Here is a 23,050-nt window from a genome sequence, read left to right on the forward strand (position 1 = left end):
TGGGCATCCTAATTTTGTCACCTACCAGGCGAATGCGTATGTCACAAGTCAGTATCTCTGTATGTAACAGATGTTTCCGTAGATTATTTCAAACTTGAAGCCGCGAAAGGAAAAAAGAAAATGAAATTAGAAAGGAAATAAAAGTACCCTAATCTAGAACCCCATAAAGGTGATACCAACGCCAGAAATTTCCCCTGGGATTCACAAATGCACTTAACCATTCACGGCGAAAATTGAACAATAGATCACGTCACGTGTCCCCTGATGTAGGGCCCGGTAGATTGCTCGGAAAATTACACTGTCTGCAGACGACATTTTAGCGCACGTTTTTTTCGGGGTGGTTAAGCTTTCAATCAACCTCGCTGTAAATCGGTGTAAATCAAATGCTTTTACTGCACGTGGCGTACGTCTTTTCATTGTAGTCTTTTTATCCAGGCCAACGTACATATCTTGAATGAAATTACATGCAAATATGACATGTTACAATGATCACAAAACAGTTCAAATCGTCATCATAGCATCATCTGTTCATAAGTTGATTTTTTTATCGTTAGCTTGCTTTATGAAAATCTAGAACATTAGTCAAAATTATCATGGAATTTTGCATGTAGACATAACATGTTACAATGATCACAAAGTAGTTTAAATCATCATCATAGCATCAATTCGTATATTAGTGTTTGTTTTTTAAATCGTAAGGCTGCTTTATGCAAAATGTAGAACATTAGTCATTTTCAGCCCCCCGCCCCCCATCTTAATTCTAAGCACGCTTTTGCTATACCCAGAAATCTGAACTGTTGACCTTTTGTACTTGACACATGTCACATAAGTCTTGGATATTTAAGATTCATATTCTAGGCGCGCTCTTCTTCAACTCGACATGACCTTAAGAAGCTACTTATTCATGTCTAAGTGTCACATAACAATATAGCAAACGATGTGCACCAGCGATTCTTCAGGGGTCACGCAGAGATCCATTTCCATAGGTGACTCGTTCGTCAACTGATAATGGACTGCTTGGCGTTATCGGATCGCATCGTTTGGAAGGTGAGAAGCGTTCGGGTAAATTTGGCCTGCCCTACAGGATAAGGGTGGCAGCGTCGGAATGAATTAAGGAAGAAAATGAGGTTGATTCGATCTGATTGATTTATTTGGCTGTTTAAAAGGGTACAACCAGGGCTACCCAACTATCCGAAGGCTATTACTAAGGAATAGCCCTGAAAATCAGGTTCCCTATACTTATCTCTTTAGATACAAGTTGTTGAAAGTATGAAAGTCTCATCTTAGCAAAGAAGGCTGTTGTAACATTTGTTCAGAAATTATGTAAACGAGGCCCCGATTTGCATGATTTATATCTAATAATGTTCAACTTTACTTAACTTCCAAATGCTACAAGAACAAAAAATCACATCATTTACCACTACGGAATTACACTCTTATCTTATCAATTATGCAAATAAGGTCTTAATTAACATAATTGATAGCTATCGATATTCCTCTCTATCTCAGTTATAGGCAGTGTTGGAAACCGGAGCCTGACATCTTCTTGGAGTCCCTAATTTGAGCCAGACCTTGCGCCAGGTGCAGTGGTAACAAAACGCCCCTGCAGTTCCAGAGCTAGCTGCAAGGGGGCATACACCATTCCTTCCATACATCACAAGCTATCTGTTATCAAAAGATCAAGACCGTAGCACATCCGGGCTAAAAAATACCCAAAAAAAACGAAATCCTGCTGCAGTACCAAGGTCACATACCAGGGCTTAAAATCGACCTTGACCTTCGTCTTCCCAACACCAACCCACAAACCAAATATCATCATAATCCATCCAGAGGTTCTTGAGAAATGCTTACTACAAATATCCGGAATTATAAACACACAAACACAGACACACAGACCCAAAAATAAAAGACAGCCGCTGTGACCACATCATACTTACAAGTTGCAAAACACCTGAACGTAAAGCATTCTTTGCTTTAAATCACTTGAAATATTAAACGCAATAATATTACGGATCGATACTCTTAACGAGATTATCAACATACAACCATCTATCATCTTCTATGCCGTGATGTGATGGACGTGAGCTTACACCCTACCAAACCTGGATATTGATTTTCAAGGGGCCCTGGAACGGGAGCAGAGTGTGTGAGACTCTTTACAGGTCTTTACAGCAAACTTCAATTCTACCGCCAATACACTGTAAATGCAGAAATATTCGCGGTGGCTTTATATTCGCGGTTAAAGTCTTTACCGCGAACTTAAAACAACCGCGAAAAGCCGTTCCATTGAGCGACTGTAGCGCTACTATTGTTTCAAACGCGAACTAAAAACCACCGCTAACACTCCATTTTCTCCCTACCGAGAAATTATATCCCCGCTAACATGTTTATGTTTACAGTGCTCTTTACAACCGACTTCACTTCTACAACAAAAATATATTGGAGTGGCCATGAATGCGGGCTCTCTTTGCCAGACTATTAAAACTACGCCAGCTATAGGGAGAATATTCGTCAGGGAAGTTTGGCCACAATAGGTTTAAATTTGCAGTCGCAGTCATGTTAACCTTACCGTGGACTAACTTCAAGGCCAATTATTCACTTTTTTTGTCGAATTATACGATCCCATATCCCCGTGGGAAGGCCTGGTGGAGGCTAGAATGTTATGTTGATCCCGTGCTTTGCCATGTAGATAATTGCAACTCCTAGCAGATGTTAGGATAGAAAATCATAACTTGATCTGGCGTCCACATTTTTTACAAGCTTGGTACGGCTGGCCAGTTACGACTACACTCTGTCATTTCGGAACGAAACGTGAAGACTGCGATCCCGTACATAGAAGAGATTTGTATAGGCCTTGTCATCCTCCCAGCAGACCCGATATGTTCGTTACCTCCCATAGCGGCCCTACCCTTCCGAGCCCCTGAACACGCTTCTGGCGACGTCCCCACCAAACAGCTTTCAGCCAATCAGAGGGTTTGCTAAAGCTCATCTCGAGCAAAGCCGCAAAGGACGCTGAGAAGCTATCAGCCAACCAGCTTACGTCTTACATCACAACTTCATTATTCATGAGCAACTAACGACTGTTTGTGCCAAATAGGGCTAGCTCATTAATTATTTATGAGCAACTGTCAGTGACGCCCCCGGTAACCAAAATCTCCGTTCAAAAGATCAGGGCTGAGACCGGGAGGGTTTGCCGAACATTTCCCGAGCGTGTTTCAGCGCTGATAAAGGAGGGTGAGGCATTGTTTGTACGCAAAAGAACACAACTCGCCCAGAAGTAGTAACAAGAGCAAGGGGGGACCCTAATAAAAGATTGTATCTACGGCGGCGCCTATCTCCACACAATTGTGTGTAATCACTACAACAGTAAGTGTCTATTCAACTCCTACACTTTTTCCCATGGCCATGTGGTTGGTCGAAAACGCGAGCCGTGGCAATGCCGCACTGCCCTGGAACAACGAATGTGTCCATTCTGTAATCTACATAAAATAGAAGGTGAGTACTACTTTGTAATAGAATGTAAATGATACCACAAAGAGAGAACTGGACTTTATAGACTGATACAACCTATGTTCCCCCGCTTGATACACCTAAGCAATATAGGCAAATTCATATTTTAATGAGTTTGAACAAATCATTGATAATCATATAAACTACGCACAAAAAGTTCGGAAACTTTACTTTGGTCGATCATATTTCCGTTATTTTTTTACCGATTTCAATATATTACATATCATTTAAAAGCCTATTTGATTTCCTTTCCCATGATACCAAACTTATTGTTATTGCGAGTTCATGAAACGAGCATCAGGCCTGCTAAAGTGAGTGGGTCGAAGAAATAAAGTGCCCAGATTACCTTACTATAGTCAAACATGCTATTCCGTACATATTCTTCTGTTGATATTGACTTCTGTACGAGAGTATTGTGAAAAATCAACAAGAATTAACAAGACATATTCATGAAAGCTAAGTTTATTCTTTATCAAAACCAACAATCTGTGTCTTAGTAACGGGTTAGCAAGGAGTCTTAGTAACGGGTGATCCAGCCACGCGCTGTCACTACAGCACGGCACCTACTCCTCATACTCGTCACCAGTCGCGCAATGCGATGCTGTGGGATAGCGTCCCATTCCTCCACCAGCAGTCGTCCTAGGTCAGCCACCGTGTCTTGCACGGACAGCTCGCCCAAGCTGCTCCCATAGATGTTCGATGGGGTTCAGGTCCGGGCTCTTAGAGGGCCACTCCATCCTCTCTACACCTGCATGTTGGAGATGGTCGGCGATGATCCCTGCCCGGTGTGGGCGGGCATTATCATCTTGCAGCAAGGCATTCGGCCCCATGTTATGGAGGAAAGGGATGGCCACCGGATCAAGTATTGTGTCACGATATCTTTCTGCATTGAGGGTTCCTGGTACAAGTCTTGTCTTTCCCCTGGAGTTTATGCCTCCCCATACCCCAATGTTTGTTGTGAAACAATAACAAAAAATAACACCTGTGGATGACGATACCGTTGCAAGACGCAGGTGTTTATGTGGTGTAAACAATTGGTTCTTCGATGTGCTAAAATAACCTTGGATGGTCTGTGTGCTAGAAATAACCTTGGATGGTCTGTGCTCTAAAAATAACCTTAGAACCTGAGGAAACAATATATTGAATCATCATCCGCCCCCATACCAATAGGATGTCACAGCGCGCGTATGACACCAACAGGGAATTTTGGGCACTTTTTCTCCGTGACCCACTCACGTTATTAGTCCTGGTACTTGTTCCGTGGGTTTTCAATCACAATAAGTTTGGTATCATAGAACAGGGAATCACACAAGCTTTATAATGATATATAATGCATCAAAATTGGTAAAAAAACAACGGAGATATGCTCAACCAAAGTTAAGTTTCCGAACTTTTTGTGCGTAGTTTATATCTGCTCTAACATTTTTATCATTACGAAAAACGAGGAGTCGTCGAATCCATGAAGTTTATAATTCTTGTAGTAATTTGACAATGTATAGATGTATCTGTATACTATTCTTTGTATATGTGTACAATAAAGGCCTTCATTCATTGATTAATTTCACGTACTAGCTACTTAGAAAGTAGTCCATCATGCTTCACGCTATACGATAAAGATGACTGCTTTATCCGCTTTTACCACCAGGGTGCAGGGAAACCTGAACAGCCAGAAAGCGTCACGACCCCCTGCTCACATCTGCTTGATGCTTACAGATGATTGTGTCCCTGTGTTTTTCCCTCCTCGCATCTGCTTGGTGCTTACAGATATTGGTGTGTCCCTGTGTTTTTCCCTCCTCACATCTGCTTGGTGCTTACAGATGATGGTGTGTCCCTGTGTTCTTCCCTCCTCACATCTGCTTGGTGCGAAAAGATACTGGTGTGTCCCTGTGAACGGGGTGCCCCCTCCTTACATCTGCTTGGTACTTACAGATGACAATGTGTCCCTGTGAACGGGGTGTCCCCTCCTTGCATCTGCTTGGTGCAGATACTGGTGTGCCCCTGTGATTGGGTGTCGTGTTTTGGTCCCGTGCATGACTGGCCTGACCTTCAACGGCTGACTTACAACAACGAGTGTAAAACCAGTTTCCCAGGTTTGGGGACGAACCATTTTGTGGTGTTTCGGGTTGAATGAACCTTGTAAACCAAACGCCGAAAAGGGGGCGGTCCTATAATCGTCATCGTAGTAAACGTTTGTAGATACAAGGGTAATTCATTCACCTATCCTTTGGTGGGCCATAATTGCCGAATGCTTTTAGGGAAATTCTCGCTGCACTCAAAATTGCACATTGTAAGCGTACCAAACACTTACCATAAATGTTTAAAATGCCCCACACCCCTTTAGTGTTGGATAATGGTTTCGCCCTTTTCGCTCCAAGTCACAAAACGGGGGCGGACCCAAACAGAGAAGCAGGCAATGTACAGCACTGGTAGCTGGGACCTTTACCACAACATGGTCTAAAACAACTCCAGCAAGGCTCGTCTTCTTGGTTTTTTGGTCTTCAAGAAAAGGTGAGAACATCTTCGAGTAGTTTGTAATATGTGGCATGTTGAATTTGGTAGATATCCTTATTTAGAAAAGTGGGTTCAACGTATACGTAGTCCCAAGTCAATGCGTGAGAACGTACTAAGCCTTCTTGGTCGTTGGAATATAATTTCTACTTAGCTGTTGTCAGTTTGACATCCACGTAGACACAAACGAAATCAGCGAGGTATTATTAGCTCACGGGATGTAAAAGGGGAGTCTAGAAATGTGTATCCATCACATAAGTTCGTCTGGAGCTAACCATATATTCTACAGAGCTTTTGAACATATGATGGCAAATGTTTTGAGCCCAATATCTTTTATACGTGGATCAATAATGCATTAATACATTCTATGTCCTGATAATAGGCGTATGTCAGTGCTTTTCCGCTATGTAATAGGCAGGCAACCATTTATTTTGAGACGTTAATATTTCTCCAGGGCGTACGTGTGCAAACAATTTTTCGTATTAGGGAATTATTAGCAAAATAGTAAAAACGTATTAGGGAATTGATAGCAGGTTTGCGTGAGTAAAATCAGTCATTAAGGCGTTTGGCCGTCGGCGATATCATGAATGTATAATTTAAGAACATAATACACTCAGAAATTTCATAAAAGCAGCCCCATGCCTACATCATACTTTCGTTTTGTTTGGTATATCAAGGTTCTTATAATCAGCGTACAGTGGACAAGCTATATTACCTGCATGTGCATAGAGATAAAATAATGTTGAGGATATGTTATATTGGGCCTGAAAGCTTCTGTTATCAATATTGGTAGGGATAATAACACAGCCCAATGACAGCTGTTATATAACAGAGGTAGTAATTTCATTCAACCCTCCATGATATATGTATACGTAATTACAAGCTGTGTGGTTGATATTTCGTCGTATCAATGGCAGACTTTCCTGTTGGTACATAAAGACAAAAGACAACAAGAGGAATTGGTGGCGACGCAAATGCCATTTTGTCAACATGTATACTTAGCCATAAACTGGGACTGTTCCACTAAGAATTTCCACTAGGGGAGCAGGGTTGCTTTATTCACGCATTTTCTTGTGATTAAAAGAATGTATCTGAATTTTTTTAAAGATATATAACTTATATGCATGTATTATCCTCATAATATGCGAGACAAATGGTGATAGCCAATGTTATACTAATAAAAATAAAAATAATGCAAATTGAAAGAACCCTTCAAGATTTGCCTCCAAATGACATCGCCTAAATTTTCTATATGGCTATTGGCTACTGTCCCAGATGAGTTTGAAATGAACCCGTGCCCTTTACCCCTGGCACCCACCACTCCAACCGCTAAAATAGACCGGTCCTGACTCTCCATCACATTTAGCCGTTCAACCAATGATAGCATGGTAACTATCGTTTCGACCAATGAGAGAGTGACCGCATCTCTGTGTTTTTATTTTGCATTGCTACGTTTTGACGGAGGTGGGCGCAGCTATGGGATCGGTCCATAGCAATCTCCGGTAATCACGTTCGTGAGAACGACGCAACGTACGTGTTCGATTTCTCTTCCAGGAAAAAACTAACAGGCTCCCCGATATCTGATTACAAACGAAATTGGTTCATTGTACAGTGTTCCGCCGGGGGAAACTAAAAATGTTTTGTAGACAATGAAGCGTATTAACAAGATGAGTTGCTTCATACACATTAGCACTGTCGCTCCCAAACCCTAACTACCAATCACAAACTTCTGTGAATAATCTAGTTATCTTCGCCTAGAAGGTTATGTCAGCGTTCGTGTGTGTGTCCTTCCTTCCTTCCTTCCTTCCTTCCTTCCTTCCTTCCTTCCTTCCTTCCTTCCTTCCTTCCTTCCTTCCTTCCTTCCTTCCTTCCTTCCTTCCTTCCTTCCTTCCTTCCTTCCTTCCTTCCTTCCTTCCTTCCTTCCTTCCTTCCTTCCTTCCTTCCTTCCTTCCTTCCTCCCTGCCTCCCTGCCTCCCTCTCTCCCTCCTTCCCGATAACTCAATGTCTCGATGGATTGTCTTCATATTTGGTTTGTGGGTATGAATTCTTCAGACCTCGAAATGATTAGATTTTGGGCCAACTAGCGGCTTCTTAATTAAGTAATGGATTAAAAGTCGGTGTGTAATTTTGTTTTAGATTGCGCAACGATTTTTCCAAAATGCAATAAAAAAAAATGCCGATCTTCCGAATTGCCTACGCCACCACCCCTGTCAATTTCTCCCGACACATCAAGTTTTCTGGTCTACTGGTTCACATTATTGGAAAATCTTTCATAATCCTTAGATTTTATGAGCTAACTCTATTGTTGCTGAAGAGGCAGTATCTTTCCCTATGAGGATTTGAAATAAGCCGTTTGTATAGCCGCCCTTCCGCGTAACACACCGCGATTGAATAACTTGCGGGGAGGTTTCAAACCGCCCCTCTTACTTTCATTCCATTTTTATCATGTTCTTCTACTCGAAACCTTCAAGTTCAACGAAGGAAAACATTTTATCTGATAAGATTTGCATTCCCTGCGGCACGTAACGATAGTTGGCATGAAATCAAAATTGATATAAGAGATATCATTGAATTTGCACAAGGAAATGAATTGATTTATTCTAATAGGTTTCGACAAAGCAGAAACTGCTTTTATCACCCACCTGAATTAGAAAAATAATATTAACTGTCTTTTGTTGGAATGTTTGTGATTTGTTTGACACATTCCCTGCCATAGGGAATCATTGGCCACTAACGGGGCCCACTACTATCACCGTCATATTGTCAGCGAGCTAAATATCATTAGGCATAGGAACATTAATGTTATGTTTCCAATCACGGTCCTGAAAACAATAAGGGTTGGTAGGCAGGGACTTTTTGTTGTCTTTTCTGAAATGCATCAAGACAATGGTATTTTGAACATCATATAGTAATCATATTAGTATACATACACATTGTACAAGTATATCTGGGTTTTTTTCAATAAACTGAAAAAATAATTACAATGTGTACCATACATTCTTACATCAACTGTTTTTGGCTGAAGACACTACCCATATGTTTTAAGATGAATAAATAAATGAAATGAATTAAAACTGTTCAAAGCTTTGAATTTTATCTTAAACTTTTAATAAAGTGTGAAATACAGAAAGCCTATTTTCAATTTTATCATTCCAATGTCAGATCGGAAATTTTGTGTCCCTTGCCAGCGGATCCCCCCTTTCCTCCCTGTCCCCCCTTTCCCCCCTTGGTCTTATCATGATGTTGGGAGATAAAATGTAATGAAGTGAAACATACTTAGATTACAGACAGTGTAGTAGCATCTTCAATTTCAATTTAATATCTACTTAGGTTTGATGGATCGATCCACGGTGATGACACGGCAGAACACAAACCCATAGTTATAACATCGTCAACGATTTTTGCATCCATAATCCGTCCGTTAAATGTCACTACAAAGCCTCCTCCCGCCCTCTACAAAATAAATGAATTTCCTGAAGTGAAAAGAATTGTTTTTCATCCCCGAAGCCATGAATATGACACTGGGTATATAATAAAGAAACCGCAATTCTATGGATCACTATGTCACCTTCAACCCTGGAGTCTCGATCAAGGTCATGCCTCCTGGTTACAACAAATGATAACCTAGCACTCTATATACATGGGAGAACAAATCCAAAACGTGAAATCGAAGGCTCCAGCTGTTGTACTGGACTCAACACTCTATAGCTTAAGCCCTCTCAATGGACCCGCGACGCGTTGGCGACCGAGTGATTTAACACCGCGCTAAATTTCATCGATAAAACCTAGGGTTATGATAAAAACGAATCTGTTTACGCTTTATGTGATTATTTTGTCTTTTTAGTCATACTTGTACGTTTTGCCATGGTATTCCCATTATAAAGTAACGGTTAGCTCAAATTCAATCTAGGACGCAGCGAGATCACCAACGTGTCGCGGAGGGCTTAACATGTAGGCCCCCATTCCACTGGACGGCACTCTCGCTGCGACTTAAATCTAATTTTTCTAAGCCTTGATTTCATAATTGGAATATCATGCAAAATGTAAACATATATTTATATATAAACGTATGTCTGAAAAGACAACAAAACACACAAAGCGAAAAATAGAATCGTTTTTCTATCTATAAAATTCATTGAGCGTTAAATTTTAGGTCGCAGAGAGAGCGCGGTGAGAGCACCGCCTTAGTGGAAAGGGGTATAATTAAACAACGTAACACTCTATATACATTGAGCGGACAAATCCTAAGGATAACCTACACCTTTCTGGAACGTGAACTCTAAGGCTCCGCCTGTCGCATTGAGCTCAACACTCTATAGTTTATCGACAGCAGAGAAATGGAATGTAGACGTAGTTCTATCCGACTACTAGAGGAACGCATTAACGTTCATGTCGAGGTGTATTATTACGCCTGCCGTGATCACTCAGGCAAAGATTTATGCACGCATTCAAGCAAGCAATGCTTCTTCGATTCCGCAACCTATTTATTATACTGCTAGCCCCTAAACCACAGGAGGCGAGAGTAGATCCATATCCATTAGCGTTAATTTTCTAGTTCACAAACGCAGGTTAAAGTTAAACACGGCTTTCCACGGTACTAATGTGTATCATTGTCTCAGGAGCTACAAAGAGGCTTCGGTGAATGATTTTTCATCATGGGCGGCGGAGATCATCTTCATACATTATCAAGTCTAAAAGTAGCTGAAATATAGACTAAAATGCCAGTCTGGAATAAAGATGGGTAAGGAAATGGAAGTTGATTACCTGAAGACGAAAGGGATACGAAAAATACACTTAGAAAGAAAGTGAGAAGACGCAAATGAGACAAAAGCGTAAAATAGAAATTTTGTGATACCACGAAAGGGGGATGGGAAAAGACAGAGATAGAACGTTATTAATCACGAAATACCCAATTTCAAACATTCAAGAACGAACAAAAAAACACTTGCTCTTAAAATAACAAATACTAAAAAAGCGTCTTCCATTGCCTCCAAAAAAAGAGGTCAAAACTAGCTTGTCTAGATATACAAATGTAGCCAAGACTAGTATTAAGTAGTCTACTGTTACAACAATGCCAGTCCAGTTCACTGTCACATGTATGGTTTTCTATATATTTCTACAATGTACCTGCAATTAGCCCTTGAGCATAAACCTTTCTATCAAAATTGATATCAACATGATAGATAGATACTTGAAAGAAAGCAACGAAGAGAAAGAGAGTAAAACTTAACTATGCAACAGCGGAAGGCCTGTAATTGTTTCCATTAGTTGAAATCAGCATCCATGACAGACTACAGCCTTCATACATAAATAACGTTTTTACAACCATCATCACACGTGTCATTCATCATGAGCGTTTCTGGCAGAAGGTAACCAACCAGGAAGCGGAGCTGAATTTAGGCCATGTTGATTTGATTATATGGATGACGTCCTCTTGAACCGAAGAACTGATGGGAGCGTGCGAATAAAAGAAAAGTTTGGCCAAAACAAAAGTTGCCTTTATTCGGGAATCTACGTGTTCAGGAAGAATGAACAAAACTAAACACTAAACACAAAGAGTATGGTATACCAAACAAAAGATTCTTCATTTTTATTCTTTCACGTCTCATCTTCTCCTTTGACTTTGGAAGTCACTTTGACATTCTACGACATTACTATCCGTTTTCCGAAAAAAAAAATTCTGCAATTTACAGCATGTATTTTCTCATTTTGCAGCTGCTTTGTGCGATTTACAATATAGCCGAAAAGTATGACCCTTGGGGGGGGGGGGGGGGGGGTTGATGCGCGCGTGGATGTCATCCATATAATCAAATCAGCACGGCCTTACGGACGGGCTAAAGCTATGGATTGCCTGCAAGTCACGTCTGGCATGCGCCACTAATCAGCCAGGCGATGAGTTTTGGGCGCCAAAACAAATCAGCCTTTTGGCTGTCAGCGATTACAATGGAGTCCAGCAATACACGAAGCCCAAAATCAAATCTTAAACGGGAACACCGGCTGTACGTCGCTGGATATATCCATACTTTTAGAAACACGTCGCATTCACTTGCTTCAAATCATTGGGTCAGTAGTTATAACGGTTACCTTTTGCGTGATATCACATCCTGCTTACATCAACGACATCGGATGATGTCCAGCAATACAAGAAGCCCAATAACGAGAACACTGAGTGTACGTCGCTAGATATGTCCGTGCTTTTAGAAACACGTCGCCTTCTCTTGCTTCAAATTATTGGGTCAGTATTTATAACGGTTACCTTTTGGGTGGCTTCACGTCCTGCTTACACCAAATAAAACCTTAGTTACTCCGCGAAGGAGGGTCGGAAGTAGTATTATAAAGGGAGTCGTGCGCACGTCCGCAGCTAGAACTCACGATCCCGTTGCTGCATTGGTATGTAACTTGGCATATCGTCTGCTAGTTTGCGCGAGATTATGCACATTGTCTTCTTTCTTTACACCATAACAGCTTTTATCGCTAATTTGCTTTCATAATTATCATATTTTCATTTCTAGGGAAATCACAATGCTTAAGAGATGCATTCAGGCAAGACACCTGCTTCTTCGTGCTACCTTTGTGCACAACAAATACCTTAACACCGCTGTTGTAGGGAGGACCCGGACATTGTTTAGGCCAACTTTGCTTCTCGGAGGGGTAGCCGCGGTAGCTGGAACGGCCTTTTTCAGTTGGAGAAGGTAGGGCATGTTCGTCGTTGACAATCCGTTTATTGCAAATTCACTCGGCCATACCTATGTGATTATATGGATGACATTCTCCGGGTGCCTAGCTTAGAATTGATGCAAGCCTGCGAATACAAGTTGGGCAAAATAAAGTTGCTTTCATCCTGAAATCTAAGCGGTCAGGAAGGTTGAACAAATGATAAAACACACAGAATAGATCTATGGAATAGCAAAAATGAATTTTATTTTTGTTTTATTCACATCTTCTTTGACTCTGTAGACTTCGCTTAGGGCTCGAAATACATTTGTCAGTTTACTCAAAGGAGCAAGTTTTTCGACAAAATCATTACGTTGCTTTACGATAGGATGCATAAGCACTTTTTTCTATATCTTTTTTCAATTATCGGCATACATTTGCTCATTTTCCTGCTTCTTTGTATGATTTTCAATAAGGTCGCAAACATTTGGAAAACGGACTACATTTGGAAACGGGCGAAAAATGATGCACGCACGGATCCACGGATGTCATCCTGATCCATATATGATTAAGTCAGACTGGCCTTCCAATCATATGATCCACACATTGTAGAAACCGGTGGTATGGAATGATGGCCTAATCCTGAAGTATATGATACACAAGTGTGAAAGCCATTGATTTGTGGTGCACATTCCATTTGCTTAGAAAGCTGCAAGCGGCGGAGGAAGATCGGAAGACCGGGTCAGATGATAAGACTGCTTCGGAAGAAGATGACGAACTTCAGGGGAAGAAGAAGAGACCAACCTTCAAAGATAGGAAGGTTCGATAAAAATGTTATTAGCGATGATACATAAATCACGTCCAGCTGGGAAGAATATATTAACCTTTCTCAAGCAAGGTAGGGCCTTCTCCCTCTGGCGTTCTCGGCCGGTTATACGGAAATAACTTATTTTCCCACAATAAGTCAATATCCATTTTCTGCTCTTTTGTGACATCATATAGAAATCACAAAGGCACTGACGTACAGTATTTTTTACTTCGCTTTTGGTCAGACAAAACAAGTTTTTTTTTCATAAGTCATTTCAACAGTACCATGTGCAGAGAACAATATTTACCCATTTTTACACCTGGGTGGAGTGAGAAAAATCGTGTTAAGTGCATTTCCCAAGGGCACAACATCGGTAGCGTCAGGGGATTCGAACCCGGGACCGCTGAGTTCTGGGTGGAACACGATGCCGTTACGCCACACGATCCCACATTTACACCACACGACCCCACATACAGTATTGGTTTCAGCATATCCCTTTATCTGCATCCGTGCCAGTGTCTGAGATAGAAATAACGTATTCTGCTAATATCTGAGCCTTATGAACATCATATGGAATCTCATTCGCACTGACGCACAATATTGGTTTTGCCAATTTCATTCATTTTCTTTATCTACGTGAAATACGAATAGTGTACTCTGTTGATATCTAAGCATTAATGTTCCATTACCAGCGCTGGGCAACCGACTAGCGACCAAAATGATTTGGTCGTTGAGATGATTGAAAGAGCCTAAACATCACCGATCCCTGTTCCTAGTAATACTTCAGTAACTATGTTTGGCGTCTGATTGATCTCAATTTGATTTTTCAATGATCTCCCAATAATGTTTCATTGATATCAATGACAAATGTTTTTGTTCGCTCAGCAGTTGCCAACAGCGCTAGCGGTCTCTGTCGAGCGGACATAGAGCCTTATTAGGAACAAACAAAGGCCTGATTTACACACGCGTTTTTTAGTCCACTTGGAGTCAACTCAGGACTGTACAAGGAGAACCCTAGGCCACACAAGTAGCGTTTTCTAGTTGGAAAACTCCACTCGAGCAGCCCAAAGCTCCTCACACACAGCCCCGAGTCGACTCCGCAAACTGTGTAAACCTAGCCAAAGTCTGTATGACATTATGTTTAACAGTAACAGAAACTCTCACCAACGGCAGGTCATTGAATATGAGAACAGAATCCGGTCGTTCTCCAATCCGGACAAGATCTTCCGGTACTTTGCGACGCTGAGTGTGATCTCTGACGGACACTCTGAGGTCTACATGACGCCTCAGGACTTCCTCAGGTCCATCACACCGGGCGAGATGCAGCCGGAAGGTCAGGGAAACGTGGTGTTGAATAACACATATTCTCCAAGCAGAGGTTCGGCTCCGGCTGGTTTTTGACGTGTTTTAGGCGTTTTTGTCGGGCTTTCCATTTTGTCCCGTATTCTATATATCGTTTTCTTTATATTGCCAGCCCACGACAAAATAGAAAGCCCAACAAAAATGCCTAAAAACAGGTCAAGAACCACCCAGAGCCCAACCTCTGCTTGGAGAGTAGATAACAACGTTCTTTGTGTAACGTTTTATTCCATATCGATGTTTCGGTGACCGTCTGCCACCTTAAGCTTCCTCTGTGGTACCAAATTTTAGTGCATAAGAGAATCGGTGCAGTCAGAATTTCCCTTAAGAAGGTGGCAGACATTCACCAAAACGTCGGAATTAAATAAACACTTGGCTGTGTACAAAGCACGTGCACCTTCTTATCCAGCGATTTACCAAGCTGATAAAACTGTTCACAGAAGGAACGTAATGTTGTTTGCTAAAAATTGCATGTGCTTATGATAATCTTGCATCGGTGCAAAATCTAGTACATAAAAAGAAAAGTGTCTGTGTACTATGTTTAGAGAGTAAATCACTATAGTTTAATCAGGCTATTCTTTCTGTATCGTTTTATGTTTGCATTGGATAATGTAAAGCACTATCATAACAACATGTGAAAATCTTTCTTACATGAAATTCAGTTTAATATATCATCCCTAGGCCCTTATCCAACAAATAATTTCGTTGTTTGATAAACGAAGTATGTTTGAGTCGTAAAATGTTTGTTTCCTTGCATTGTTCTGCAGGTCTGGGTCTGGATCAGTTTATGCATGTTCGAAAGGAGGTACGGAAATGTATCAGATACAGTATACCATATTTTATATTACTACTTCAATAATTGCTTCAGTCCGAAAATGACTTCAATGTTAGTGACATTGATTTGTTTGGCTTTTTCAATCGCTTGTCTTTTAAACTCAATCATAGTAACGTGAGTAGTTAGTACTAATTAAAGAAGAGACGAAGATGAGATCTATCTGTATTTATCTGTATCTAAAAAAATAGCCGGTATAACCGCCCTTCGGCGTAACACACTAGACTTGCAGGCACGCAGCGCGACAGCAGCTGTGGTTATATTACACCGTTATAACATTCTAGTAAATCTGTCATAACATTAAAGGTGATAAAGTTACAAATGTTAAGATGTTTTTGAATTCATATGTATACTTTTTAGAACAGGTGTTTACAAACGGAATTTGTTGTAAATATTTCCCATTTCTACCTTTTCTACTTGCAGGATGTTAGTGAGGTAGTGAACGTGAAGTGTTCCTACCCGGACATCTTCTCTAAACTCGGCAACAACGGACTCATCAACTTCACGGACTACATCTTCCTACTCACCGTGCTCACAAGTAAAACTCTTTCTCTTTGTCATTTAAGAATCTAGATGGTTTTCTTAGATACGTCTCCGCAATTTACTTGTACTTGCCGAGTAGAAGCTGAAATGTGTGTGGACGATAGATTCGTTGCTACCAGTTGCGTACTATAATCAAAGGACGTTGCTGTCTTGGGACTTTGTGGGGCGGGAGTGTTTAGTAATCAACAATGGTGTGAAATTTACCAATTCATTGGTAAAGGCACTCTCCCAGCAGATCTATTAGTGGCAAGGCAGTGTCAAAAGAGCCAACCTGAGTATCCAAAGCCACCGGTGGCTTTCGATACTTGGTTGTCCCTTTAGATGCTGCCTTGTTACCGATAGATCTGCTTTGAGATTATGGCAACTGTCCACACTGGCCTTGTCCATTGAGAATATGCTAGTGTTTAAACATTCGTGTTGAACTGGTAACGTCAATCCCTCCCTTCCAGCTCCCAAACGGAACTTTGAGGTGACGTTCCGAGTGTACGATGTGGACGGAGACGGCCACCTGTCTCACGACGAGTTCCTTAAGGTTAGCGCTGTCTTAAGACTGTCGTTGTAATAGTACTTGATGTATTCACTTGAAAGTTCATATGTGTTGGTAGAGGTCATTCTGAATCAAAGTGGAACTGTGATTGCCAACTTACAAAAAGTCGGATGTTTTTTATATTGCATCTTTTTATATTGCATCATATCTAATCATCTGAAATAACATTTTGGTCCAATGTTTTAGCTGTGTAGTTATAAGGATTTCCGCAGAACTGATTTAGTCATTCTTTAGAACATGTCTCTTATGTGGTGTAGTATAGATCACAGGAAGAATATAAGAAATGCCAAGCTAATTGTGGATCGAAATATAGTCAAGTCTCATGATACCTTCGTACCGAAACAACCAACGTTCCAAACATTGCAGCTGTATCAATACTTCAGTTTTAGTTTTTGAGTGTCAAAAAAAAAAGAATTCTGGTGGAAAACTGTTCTTCTATACAGGTGGAGCACTTCGCCTTCCGGAACACCACCACAGGGATGAAGCACACAGAGCGCAGGTCAGTGTTGTGTAGGTCCTGGATTAATTCTACAACCAAGACATTAACATTAATCCGCTGGGTTACATAAATCCTGATCTCCAAGCAGATCTAATGGTTGCGAAGACCGAATTCAACCTTAGGTTGCAATAAAAACTTCTTCTGCCAGTTGGATACGGTCTTCGCAACCATTATATCTGCTTGGAGATTACATAAATTCGCCGTTCTCTGTACGTGGCACTTAAAATATGATTTATGAAAACGTGAGTGCAGTGCCACGTCTTCCTCGTCTGTCCAAAAGCAAATTGATAAAAAATTGAAATGAAAAATGTAAAAAATCTTCACGGAACAGATATATCTATGGGCGTTCCAATGAGAAACTCTGACAAAGGCATTCAACGCAGACAAATATGTCTTGTAGAAGGTTATAAGTATGTTGCAATTCCCTTATCAGTGATTTGATTTGATTTGATTTATCAGTGCTGTAACATAATAGAGACTTCCCGTTGATTGCACATGACATCCCAGTTATGTAGGTTTAAGCAAATAGAATGGACGATAACAATGACAATGACAATGAACTTTATTGCATATTCCTGCCCAACATGGGCTAAATGCATCAGGTAACATGAAGTAAAAGGAAAGGAACATTATGCTATATTCCATCTAAATCTACAGAGTCTCTTCTCTCTTCTTAAAACATTTGTACACAAATTCACATAGTTTTTCAATCATAACAACGCCTCTGTTCTTCGTATAACTTGTCAGTGCTGTTGATAAGGACGGGATGGGAAGCTCCCTGGCCATGTATTTCTTTGGCCCTAACCTGGACCAACGACTCACGCTGCAGAAGTTTCTGGACTTCCAAGAGAAGGTGCAGGATGCTGTGTTAAAGTTGGAGGTGAGATTTTATATCTTTGCCGTGAAGAGTAAAAATTTAGGCTACGGTCCCAATAGCGCCGGTGCCCGTAGGAGGTGTAGTCCCAGCCGGGCCCCGAAGACACAAATTTGTCCCGGTGGACTGCCGGGTACGGGGGTACCCCCCAGTGTTCACACAATTAGCTCGCGGCGTGTATTTGTTACCGAGTCTCGCGTTGATTTTAAGTCGTTTAAAAGGATTCGAGGTCCCAGCCGGGCCCGAAAATAGCCCTGCAGTCGCACGATGCCCCACGGGGCCACGCAGGGGGTTACGCTCGAAAGTGAAAAAAACAACACTACCCGGCGGGCCCCTTTTTCAAATTGGGACCGAAGCAGTAAACCGTGTGATTGATTGATGTATGAAATGGACATATCTAGACATCGTGTCTGTGCACATAGAATGTGCATTAAGATTCTGAGAGAGTGCGAGTAGTAACCGCCACAGATTCTGGACTTTGTTGTGGCAATTAGTATTACTGCCATTTTCATCTACGTGAGCTTCCATGCTACCGCTAACTACCTTCTATATGACAGGAATAGCTTCAGTAATACCACTAATCACCATCCTATGTATGAAAAGAAAAGCCCCAATTCTGTCGCTACTTAGCTTGTATATGACAGGAATGGCAATAACCTTTTGAATTCAACGTTTTTCCGCTGCAGTTCGACCGTTGTGAGCCGGATCACTCAAGCGGATTGATTTCCATCCGGGAGTTTTGTTACTCGCTGCTGATGTACTCAGGTCTGTCAGACAACAAGAAAAAGAAGATGGTGGCCAGGGTCAAAAAACACATTGAAGATAAACCAAACGTAAGTTTGTGTAAACGTGATGTGTAAGACGTATTGCAAATATTAAGCGTCATATATATTGAGCGTACATTCTGCAACGTAAAATGACATATCTTACACTGTCATTAATGATCATCAATGGCATGGTTCAAAAATGGCATCACATCGTAGACAGTATAGTCATGTTTAACGCCTCGTTTAAAATATCTATTACAGCTGTATAACCTTTAGATGAACTCAACAAAAAAAGTTCGGAAACTCAATCATATCTCCATTTTTCACTTTACCAATTATACGTTACAGTATTATGTATCATTGGAATGCTTTTTTCATTACCCTTTAAGATAGTCGTCAGGATGCTACTTAAATCTCTATAGTTATTACGTTCAGTCACACATCTTCGCTATGATGTATTTCGGTATTTTCCAGGCGCCACCCGGCGTATCGTACGATGATTTTCGTAACCTGTTCCTGGCGCTGCAGCACCTTCACGACATCGACATCGCCCTGACGTTTTTCCACGCAGCGGGAGCGCCGCTGGAACCAAGTATGTGACTAATGCTTTAATAGGTCCCAATTGCGCCGGTGCTGTGTAGTCCCAGTCGGGCCCTGAAGCCACAAATGTGTCCAGGTGCACTGCCGGGTACCTGGGAGATACATCCCGGTGCTCGCAGGATTAGCTCACGGCGTCTATTTGTTACCAAGTCCCGCGTTGTTTTTAAGTTCGAGTTGAAATGATTAGGGGTTCCGGCCGGGCCCAATGATAGCCCAATGATGTTCCACGAGGCAACATAGGGGCCACAGCCTAAAGTTTAAAAAACAACAGCCCGTTAACTACCCGGCCGGGCCCCTTTTACCAATTGGGACCTAAGCATAAGTTTGGTCAACTCCACGGTATCGTGAACAAACTCTGCAAGGCCCGTGTACCACTGGATGGAGACAGTTGGGGGGCCACTGAGCGAAAAACTTGGATTTTTATCACATATGACTCTAATAATTTAAATATGATCCATGAAATCGTTGAATAAATTCATCAGTCACGTGTAACACCAGTTACGAGAACATTCTTCAAACAGTGACTTTAAAAAAGGGTAGCGAAATCCATGAAATAAAAGTATGATTTGAAATAAAACACAAATCTTTCAACATACGCTTCTTCATCAAAACAATTCGTTTAAGCCACTGGGAGTTTTCGTTGCTCTATGGTTGCTGAACGGCCGCTGGAAAGGGTTATAGCAGTGTAGGAAATCTTCCTCACCATCAAGGAAATAGTTTTCCTACTCAAAATAAAGTTTTCCTACTCAAAATAAAGAGAAATTTGACACCCAGACTAAATCCTTTAATTTATAAAAATCTAAGTTGTGACATATTCACACCTCTGGTTATATTGCTTAAAGCTGAAAACAGAATCTGCTCAATATTCGTATCGCTATATGCTAACTGCACATCATTTTTTCATCTCTTTTCCAGCTACCCTGACACACGTCGCTAAAACCGTAGCAGCTGTCGAGCTGGCTGATCATATCATGCAAATATGTTTCAAACTATTCGACGAAAACGGTGAGTAGAAAAAGTCCTGTCAGATTCGTTCTATGACATTGCCGATACATTTCCCCAATTGGGACCCCTAACGTACGTGTGAATCCGAGCTAATGCAAGAATTTGTGACACATCAATCTTGCAGTGCCCTTCTAGTGTGATTGGTCCATCGCCAGATAGAATTTGGTCGTTGTGAGTATCAATAGTATCGTTATTGATGTAACCATAAAAGACCATGATTAAAGTTGACGCCCATTTCAGGATCTATACACCTAGGGGGACATTTAACGGCTTTCGGGGTCTGTATATCAAGTATACAAACGATTATCTTTCCCATGAGATACAGTTGAAGCATTTGAGCCTGCAGTTTGGTCGATGCTATAAAGTTTTATTGATTTTTTTTTCTTCTAAATTCGCTCTTCACAGATGACGGAGTGTTGGACGATAGGGAGTTTGTCTCTTTGTTGAAACAGCGCGCCACGCGAGGGCTGACCCGTCACCATGACACCGGAGTGTCCCGGATGTTGTCCGCCATTATCAGGTGTACCAAGCAAGTCTACAGGGAGACCTACAGTGACTAGACTCTGTAATAAGCGCTCTCGCAGATTCGTACCGTGGCCGAGAGGTACAATGAACAACACACACCTACTTTGGGTGTGCACACACCTACTAAGTGTGTTGCTCAATGCACCTGTCGGCCACAGTACATTCGAGCACGCATGTGAGGTGTCAACGGTGAAGGCCCCTAGCTCGTCTCGACCATTGTCCTAATTTGCATAACAATGCCCAGCCGGGTTTTGTTTACGTCTCAGGGGCCTTCACCTTTGACACCGCACATGCATACTCGAACGTGCGAAAGCGCTTATTGTTATCGATATCTCGTTGGGGAAATGTTATTTCAATTTGCCCGGGGATATCAAACACTTGATGATATGTCTTTTTATTGTTCCCTTTTTACGTACAACGTACATCCCTAGAAATACAGTAGCTCGCCCGAAATGTATTAGTAGATTTCTAGAAATTCCGTAGATAGAAATAAATTCGGCGTTCCTTCAAGAATCAAATTAATGACCAATAATATATGATGAGATCGGTTTTGATTGACCAAGTCGCTATCTATGTGCCCTGAAACGATTGAGTATAGATAGGCCTGAATGACGGAAATCATAATGTCTATAATTATGGTTACATGTACATGTATCTGTAAATTAATTTGATATATCTGCATCACACAACAAAACCGACAGTACCAGATTCATAAGGTAAAATAAGATATATGACTACAATGATACAATCACAATCAAGCTTTGAACATTCCGAAAGACCAGACATTTACATGTTTTAAATTTTTTAGTAAGAATTTACAGACCTTAAGTATCACAAATTGATATAATATATGTAGATGGATAGAATTTGTAAGTCCAGACTATATACGTTTGAAATGTCCTATCGGTTATGTGAATACGGGTGAGAATACGATAGACCAGCTCAAGGATGTCTGCTGACAAAACAAGTCCTGGGAACTCACACACCTGCATGTGTTTGCACAGAGAAGGGATGGTGGGTCGAGTAAGGCTCGCAAGGGGTTGGCGACTACGCCCGTTCAACTGGTGACGTTCTGAGTGTAGATTTTGTAGTTTTCGATTAAACCATATGTTTCATGTTTTATTTAAAGAAGTCACTCTATTTGTTTCCTGCACTATCTGGATGTTGTTACTTATTTACTTATCATGTCAAGTCTTATTTCAGCTTATATTCTTACCTGTACATCTCAGTGCTAGTTTTTAAGTCATTTCCCCAATTGTTATATACTGTTATATTCATTCGACATCCAGGTAATAAGACACGCCTAAAATAGCTACTCAACCAACTAGATATGATTTTGGATACGTTCAGAGTTTCCACTATACTACTTTTCGTCAGTAACAGCAGGTTTTTAACCACGAACTGTGAATTGATATGCAAATAAAGTGAAAAAAACTATCCGGTTGCTTGAGTTACTATCTTTGGCGTGTGCTATATTCATTATTTGATGCTTTATTATTGTAGAACGAGTATCTCATTTGAAATACTTGACATTTTGTGCAATGTCTTTAAGCTATAAAGCTGATTATAACGAATAAAGTTTACGCAACAATCTACCCAGCGTCAGATGGCTCATTTTCTCTAAGACTTAGACATTGTTAAGATACAATCTAGAAGTATCTAGTTCATGTCTAAGAGAGACTCTGTCCAACATGCCATAATGATATTGAGAACGAATTTCACTTCATTATGGACTGTCCAACTTATGCTGATGACCGACAAAAAAATTGTTACAATCTATGGTATGTACGTTTGACACAATATTACCACCTACCTGGACAAAGATTTTCAATATCATATCATCATGTCCTGTTCATATATCCAACTATGTAGGTAAATTTGTATATAACTCTGTGCAAAAACGAGACAATTTAAAAACATTCCTGACACAGCATACTGTTACCAACATACTGTTCTAGACCGTTAGCATGTTGTCATAGATAAGTGTTAGTCATAGATTAGATTAGTTCTCTATATTTG

At 41.0% G+C, this 23,050-nt stretch overlaps 1 protein-coding gene across 1 annotated transcript; it reads left to right on the forward strand.

Moving 5' to 3' along the window:
- The first annotated feature begins 5,878 nt into the window (after positions 1–5,878).
- On the forward strand, positions 5,879–22,626 carry LOC136429931 (calcium uptake protein 1, mitochondrial-like). Its single transcript, XM_066420110.1, has 13 exons — positions 5,879–6,018; positions 12,531–12,710; positions 13,378–13,492; positions 14,654–14,813; positions 15,607–15,644; positions 16,095–16,209; positions 16,664–16,746; positions 17,205–17,260; positions 18,008–18,140; positions 18,821–18,967; positions 19,376–19,493; positions 20,417–20,506; positions 20,912–22,626. Exons 2-13 carry the CDS (start codon positions 12,541–12,543, stop codon positions 21,064–21,066), a joined length of 1,380 nt encoding a protein of 459 aa, XP_066276207.1. The 5' UTR covers positions 5,879–6,018; positions 12,531–12,540; the 3' UTR covers positions 21,067–22,626.
- Positions 22,627–23,050: the final 424 nt, after the last annotated feature.

Source organism: Branchiostoma lanceolatum, chromosome 3 (assembly GCF_035083965.1).
Source record: "Branchiostoma lanceolatum isolate klBraLanc5 chromosome 3, klBraLanc5.hap2, whole genome shotgun sequence".
Taxonomy (NCBI): Eukaryota; Metazoa; Chordata; class Leptocardii; order Amphioxiformes; family Branchiostomatidae; genus Branchiostoma; species Branchiostoma lanceolatum.